Genomic DNA, 8,135 nt, shown 5'->3' on the forward strand with positions numbered 1-8,135 from the left:
AAGGAGAAGAAAGGGAATATTTTAGGCTAACAATATCCAACCACAACTAGGATAACATTCACCTATTGGAGGGCAGGTTAAACCAAAACAAAAGCTGCTCAGAATTTCACCTTGTTTCAGCTAATAGGGAAAGTCCAGAAAGAGTTTGCATTCTGGCCGTCACAGTTACATTCCTCATTAACCGTCTTTTGCCAGGAATGATTCCTTTAGAGCCTTCTGACAGAACATTTGTGAGCACGTTGCATTGCTTGCTACCACAGACAGGACAGCCTAACCCAAAGCTGGCTGGAGCTGCTGCCCTTTCAGGCTGTGCCTGTAACAGCAAATTAAATTGTGCCGGGGAGCATTTCAAGACTATGGAATTTGTCTATACCGTGAAACTGTCAGCACGTTTTCTGGCACGGTTTTGACCCAGGCTTGCTAGCACTCTGCCAAACAGTTCCTGGGCAAGGTTCAGGACTTAACACAGGACAGAGACCTTTCCCAGTACAAAATCTGGATGTGTCCATCCTCTTTCAGAGACTAAAAGAGTTTAAACATATGGGCAAAAGCTATTCCGTGCCAGCTGGACTCAGAGCCAAAAGACAGTCTTGGTATGGTTTATATACTAGTACAGATGGATCCACAGAAATCCCAAATCCCTGCAGTTTTCAGCCTTCTATATTGCTGTCTTCAAATCATTTGTTGCCTGATATATTATGCATACACATTTGATTTTCATGCTAAGATGAGGAAATTTCTTTTTCAATATTAGATTTACTGTCCTCATCTAAAAAGGCTGTGTATTCAAAGCAGCAGCTACACATTGTCACCAGCACCTGAGAAAGGAATCATGAAATAAACTTTGATGTGGCTAGCATACCAATTAAAAATACTCAGATGAGTCACATGTGACAAAATCAGGCCCTGGAATTCCTGTGATGAAACATTTGCTACATTTGCTATCCGCTATCTCCACACGCTATTCTTAACTCCCCTTTTACTGCTTCAGCTTTCACTACCTTTCTTCTGAACCAGTGTATTTAGTGATTCTTGCACTGATGCTATAGCCTCAGTCACTCTTACAGGATATTTCTGCAATATTGCACTGCCTCCACACTTGCAAATTACTGTAGGATACCCCTTAAAGACTCCAATATCAAGGTAATTTTCATTCATACTGGTATTCCCACAGATCCCTTTAACACACACAAAAAATTATTCTCATTTTAACTGAACCCCTTTTTACTGCTAAAGCACTGTTAGGGAGCTTGTAGAGCAAAAAATCAGATGCCTAATATTTATTGATTTTTTTTGAACAACTACTATAGTTTTAATTATTGAATGATGACATTGGATTTCCTCATTCAGCTTATAAAATCTAGTCCTCACTTAGTCCCTATGCCCTATGACAATTTATAGAAAACAGTTGATGTGAAGACAGCAACATTTGGGGTATCAAATGAAACTGTCACACACAGTTCTAGGAAAGATATGCTGACACAAGCAGCTCTTACACTGTATTCTCTAGGAAGGTATCTTTTATTTATGTGTGCTCATTGTACCTAGTCCATGAAGTCTATGGTTAGTCCCAGGGAAAAGCCATCTAAGCAGCAAAAGGCAGTGCAGTGTCCTTATATGATATTTGCACAAAGAAGTGCTGCAATCAGAAACTATGCAAATATCGCTGTATGAGTGCAGTTAGAACATTTTTGTGTAATAAACAGATCAGAGAGGGAAAACTTGATGCTTTATTCCTCAAACAAAATGTGTACTGAAATCAGTTAGAAATCACTGAGAGTTCTGATCAAGTAAATTTTAAATATGAGCTAAAGATGTGGTATGGATACACTGTCAGTTAAACAAATATGTTGACCTGTCTTTGTAAATCTTATTCTGTTTTCTAGGAATGAATATCTGCACTTTATTTTTCCTTTTTTTCCCCCATTCTAATGATTTATTTTGACAAATCTTAGCTAACAAATTCTACTGTCTAAATTAGCCTCTATTTTCTTCATAAGCTCTTGCAGTCTGTTATTTCTATTAAACCATAGACAGAGTTTACAAAAGTAATGTAAACCTTTATGGCATCATAGCTACAGAGTATACTGAATGTAGTGATTTATACAGTGAATACAGTGATAGATTTATAAGGTTAAACTTAATTTTATTTTCTGATTTGCACCTCTTTGAGCTTTTAATCATTTTCTTTAGTGTGTATTTTTGTCAGAACTAGTATTGACAAGCCATTTTTTTAAATTCAACGTAATTCGAAACCTAGCAGTTTGAAACCGGAAGATTCTTATAGCCTTCCAGACCCATCCTTTTAATATTACTAGCTCAAACCAAATGGAGGAAAAAATTTTATTTGATACTTTAAAACATCCTAAAGCCCTGTGATGGACTTTTATCCTATGCATGTATGTGCCGCATACAGACACAATTCCTTTCCAAAACATCCTATAGTTTCTGTTGAGAAATCAATACCTTTTTAGGTATTTATGGATTTCTCTCCTTTAAAAGGTAAAAACTTGTTAATATATGTCTTTGTAACGTCCATATCAGCGTTGTCACATTCATAACTTGCTGTAAAACAAAATCTCAGGGCCAGCTGGTGGTCCTATGACAAGGTAATGTGCTATCACTAACGAATATAGCACTTGAATTCTGAACCTCTCTCCATTCCAGTAAGAAATATTGGAAAGAAGGTGTTTGGCTCAGAAGAAAAAAAAAGCAAATGTTACAGTGCTCCCAGCAGGCTCTTTCTGATGGTAAGTACTAGAGAGAGCACCATCCTCCCTAACTTGAACCCTGAAAGAAGACAATTCAATTCAGGTCCTTTGAATTCAAGAATAAGACATCATTGCCAAGAAAAAACCTCAAACAAACAAAAGACCTGCAGGGCATTCCAGTATGTAAGACAGCACCTGCTTCAACTTGTTAACTCTTGCTAGTTCATCTGTGATAATCACACAGTGAATTTTATTAAGAAATAATGACTCTGCTTCCTTGAATGTCCATGCTGCCTTTCAGGCAAACTTGCACCCTTCACTGGTAAGCATATGAGAATCTCAATTTGAGGAAATCAGTGTTTCAAGGTCCAACATGCTTCAAGTTGAATACAAAGTATCATGATGAAAGGGCTATTAAACACGAAGTTTAAATGTCTACCCAAGGAGAATATCTACAAAATTGTAACAGGACACATATTGGATTAATTGTGTCTCTAGCTAGGGAATTTTAGTGACTTAACAGCATTACTATTTACACATTTCTGCATCTTACTGCCAGGGAAGAACAGCAGAGCAGTAGCATTCCGTGTATTTCTTCACTGCAAAGTAATTCAGTTCTGATCTTGTCATTCAGAACACATTTTAAAGTTGCACTTCGAGTTTCTTCTGACTATTCAAACCTGTGAGATTTTTCAGAATGTTTTATTTCATAGATGCTGAATATCATTTATCACATGATGTCACCAAATACTTTGCCAGTGATTTTGAAGAAGTGTTATAACCTCATGCAAGTTTCTACTCAGAACTAACATCAAATCACACTCACTGTGATTCATTCAATTTTATATTTTATCTGATATAAATGGTCTTTCATAAACACAGTTTGAAATGGAAATGGATATTCCAGGAGCACTATTCATTTTAGAAAGACATTTGCATAATCAAAGAAAAGTAATAAAGTATAATATAATATAGACAGATCTTACATATGCAGATACTGCATATTAAGAACAATACGGCTGTTGATATAGCTTACGAGATGGGGTAATAGTGCTCTATTTCAGATTTTGTGCATTAGAATAGCTTTCTGAGATACTTAACTGATTTTATTCAAGGTCTCAGAGATGCAACAGTCAACCGATTTACTAGCAAGCATAACTGCAACACAGTACTCCAATGCAGAACACGCCATCTAAAAAGTGCAAACAGCAATAGTAAGCTGTTGCAATTTGAGTTAATTTGGCAATGACAAAGCCTTTTAAGAACTGGCATTAAAATTTGAATGGGAAAAAAAAAGCAAACCAAGATGCAGTACTGGCTGGGGTAAAAAGCTTTAGCATGAAAGTAAGATCTGAAGTCCTGTCTCTAACCCTACGTCCTGGTAGGTGACTTTTGGAAGGTCTCTTCCATCCTCTGAGCCTCTGTTCCCTTTTCCCTAAGTAACATGGAGCCCTTCTGTTTGTTTCACTCATTTCAACTGCAGTTTTTTTCAGGCAAGGACTGACAGAGTCCATTTGGACTGGCATGTTACTGCCGTGCAAAGAGCAACAAAATGTACATTTTGCTAGAACTGGAAGTTTATTCCAGCTGGCAGGAATACAGCTGCTACATCCTCTCTATGCCATGGATACCCCTGAACACATTTAGGTTAATGGACTGCTTTGAGCCAAGCACATATTTGTAGTCTGCCGTGGAGAGGCATTATGAGAAATATACTGGTGTCAAACTAATCACATTAATACAATATTATAAACTAACGTTGCTGCTTTTGCTAGGAGAGACATGAACAATAAAATCTATTGTAGAGAATACTTGGTGATTAAAAGAACTGTGTAAAGACTATAATGTGAACACAATTTTATTGCTCCATTATAAAAAAATAATAAGGTAATGTCAATGTGAATTACTGTGTGATTTCCAACATTAAAGTACTACAATGAAACTAGCAAGTTATTGCAGTGAAAGCATGCACATGACATACAGTTCCCTAGTATGTAGCACTGTTACGATAATAGCAAGAATCTAAGCTTAAAAAGGTAGAGAGGTTGAGAGGCAAAGAGTCTGTGTTCCAGTCCTTAGAGGACACAGAACAACAAATGATTTAAGATATCAAGGGCTGAAGCTACCTAAAAAGACATGAAGGGGATATAGCCTAGGAAACTCTGGGAAGTTCACCTTTGTGCGATATTAAAAAGATATTCAGTTTGTCTGCTGTTCAAAATCTGTTAGATGAACTGGTCGTATTTGATCTGACGTTTCCTGAGATTTAATGGCTGCCCATCATTAACTAAATCTTTAAATTACTTGTATTCATGCACAAAAAAAGGAAAATCTTGGTTAATAAGGCTGTTATGAGTATCTCACAAAGGAAACATTGCCCAGAATCTTCAAGCACCCAAGGAAGATGGCAAAGACCTGAAGCTTTAACTCCAGGTCCCACATTGCTAAATGTTCTGCTATCCCCCCCTCTCCTTTAAGTGACCACGGAGCACCAGCAGCTCCTGCATAAATAAGTTTTGGCTATCCTTTCTTTCTGAGGAAAGGTTGCAGAAAAGAACACCTATTCCCTGGCACCACGCTTTCCAACATTTGACATCTTTCTACCATCTCTAAGGTGCAATCAAGGGACGAGGGTTTTTGTACACTTGGGCAACACAGCTGTTACACTCACTCTTTCCACACGTTTTTTTCCTCAGCAGAAGGAGGAAGATGTTCCAGGTGATCTGCATGACAAACATAACTAACAGAGCAAAAAATTATGCCTTCTGTTACACATCCACTATCATAGCTCCTATATGAATTTATAATTTTTCTGGGAAGAAACCAGATCCTAACTGGTATTTCAAGATACTTTTTAATAACGTATATCACTTTCAATAGCCTATATATTGCATTGTTGTTTATACCTCACTGCACAGATATCAATATGTGTCAACCTGTGTTATTTCTTAATGGAATTTAATTCAGAATATATACTCTGCTGTACTTCAATACCTTAAAAATACTGTCTACACTCTATTATTCAAGACAGAAAAAGGATGCAGGAAATAATTAACTGCTTTTCCATTAATATGCCATACATATATATATGTATATATATAAAAGTTATGACACTCAGTGAAAACCTACAGTAGCTTAAATGCTATCTATCAAACTACTACAGCTTGCTTAGTTCATAAAATTACTATTTTTGGCTTACCCAAATCTGGAGCTTAATTCTTTTTTCATTTTTGAAAACCGTTTTTACTTTGAAATCAATCCCAACCGTGCTTACAAATGCAGACGTAAAGGAATCATCAGCATATCGGAACAAAAAGGAGGTTTTCCCAACACTGCTGTTGCCGATAATGAGCAGTTTGAACATATAATCAAAGTTCTGGTCAGATGTATCTTTCTGGCCGTATCTGGAATCTTGAGCAGATGCCATCTGTAATTCAAAATAAAAAGAAATAGTTTATTGTCTCTTTTATCATATAAAACTGGAAACATTTAGATTTTACTGGAGTTTTTGATACCAGATATGAATGAACTTAAGAAGAAGTTCACAGAGGTTTAATCCTTTTTTATGATTCTTGTATACATGGTAATAGTTCTGGCTGCAAAAGAAGGGGTAAACATCACTGGTGACTGGTACAAAAAGAAAAAAAATTTAAAAATTCAGGACACTTCTTGAGTCTATCATTAAAAAGATCTACCTTCAGAAAATGTGGTGCATGAAATAGACAGTGAAAATATAGTCAAAGGTACTTCAGTTGTACAAGAAGGAAATAAGAGATCAATGCTGCATTATAACATAGGAGGTATATTTCCAAGCAAAAGCTTAATATGTTTTACATCTGATAAAATTCTTGAACCATTGTCGTGGTTTAACCCAGGCTGACAATGGGTTAAACAGCGTCATACTAGCTTCTATGAAGAAAATTAACTCTATCCCAGCCAAAACCAGCACAACCATTTATTTTACTGTAAATATGCTGCTGTCTTCTGTAATGGCTATAACCCTATTCAAAACATTTTGCCTTTACCAGCTTTCAGTTATCATACCATTAAATAGTGAGTTGGGTATATACCTCTGAAAGTATTGATTTTTTCTAGTTCTAGTCTAATTCTATAGTTTTGGAATTCGCAATGTTAATGCAACATCATCATAAGTGGCAGTTGTCAATGTTTTCAAATTTGAGTCCTTAAAACACAGCTTCCAATCCATAGAAAACACCTGAATATGCACAGATTACTGAATACTGCTAAATAGCAAGCTTATTTTGCTCTAGGGACTTCAAAGATCATGGGTTCCATTTATAAAAAGTACACTTTTGGCTTTCAGGAGAGTTGCAGAGATTAACTTGAAAACCTGACCAAAATTCTACCTGGGATGCTCAAAAAACAGATGGCAAAAATAAAGAACTTAGAACTAGGTAGTGTTTCACTTCTTATGCTTTTTAAGAAAAATCTCAAGTATTTTGGGATCTTGCCAAAATCTTGGAGTTTGGCAATACTAAGGGCAACGCTTTTGCACACTAATTTCAGACAGGAAGACAGACATCATAACCTAACATAACAGTTTATGGAAAAGCAGCTTACATCAAGGGTTTCTAAGTTAGACGTCTCAGAGTGCATTTGGGCAATCAGAACGGACAGCTGGAACCAGGATGAGGGCTGTACACTAACCCACCTTCTCAGCAGAATTGCAATTACTGCATAAATTTTCTGAGCTAATTCTGCTGTCTCATAGTACAAATAATAGTATGCCAGCTTCTTTGGGCTACTGAAGAGGCATATAGAAGTGGGGACAAAAAGTCCTGAAGGAGACAATGGAAGTAGCAAGCTTTTGAGAGAAAATTCAGTGTAAGATTTATATTTCATAAATAATGCAGTAGGGAGTGTTTGATTTCAGAATTACCCTTTTATTTGGTAGTGACTAAAGTTCTTGATTAAATGTAGTCTTGGGTACTTACGTGCTTGCACCCTGAGTGTTTGCATTGGCTTTAATATTTATTCACTTCTTCCACAGGCAAAGAAGTTTTAGAACAAAATCCTAAGTATTACCAGGCATACACATCACTAGTCTTTCACCTTTCTGATTTCTAGAGCAAAAGACAGAAACAAATCCTGTCCACCTTCACTACTCTCCCTTATTGTAAAGCTATTTGGGGATATTTTGCTTAGAACATGAGAAAAAGAAAATCAAATGCTGTTTATACCAGTCTAATCACAACTGGCTATAAAATAGTAAAGAGTATGCTGATGTTGTGCACAGTTTGCAACAACAAGTCAATGAAGTCCAGCAGACAAAAGACTGTGCAGTGGCTGGGGATGCCAATGTGTAACCTGTACACTTTCCCCAGGAGCCTGTTCTGCTGCCCTTCTGCCTCCTCTCTGTAATGCGGCAGTTGAAAGCAGTAGTTACCACTTCTAGCAAGAAGA

The 8,135-nt window shown here is 36.7% G+C and overlaps 1 protein-coding gene across 1 annotated transcript in view; it reads right to left on the reverse strand.

The window, feature by feature from the left end:
• RAB3C (RAB3C, member RAS oncogene family) overlaps positions 1 to 6,339 on the reverse strand; it is a 133,005-nt gene extending 126,666 nt beyond the window's left edge. Inside the window, exon 1 of the mRNA XM_075136396.1 lies at positions 5,911 to 6,339. Coding sequence (XP_074992497.1) covers positions 5,911 to 6,138 — 228 coding nt within the window. The 5' untranslated portion in view covers positions 6,139 to 6,339. The remainder of the gene's footprint in view (positions 1 to 5,910) is intronic.
• Positions 6,340 to 8,135: the final 1,796 nt, after the last annotated feature.

This window comes from Calonectris borealis, chromosome Z (genome assembly GCF_964195595.1).
Source record: "Calonectris borealis chromosome Z, bCalBor7.hap1.2, whole genome shotgun sequence".
Classification (NCBI taxonomy): Eukaryota; Metazoa; Chordata; class Aves; order Procellariiformes; family Procellariidae; genus Calonectris; species Calonectris borealis.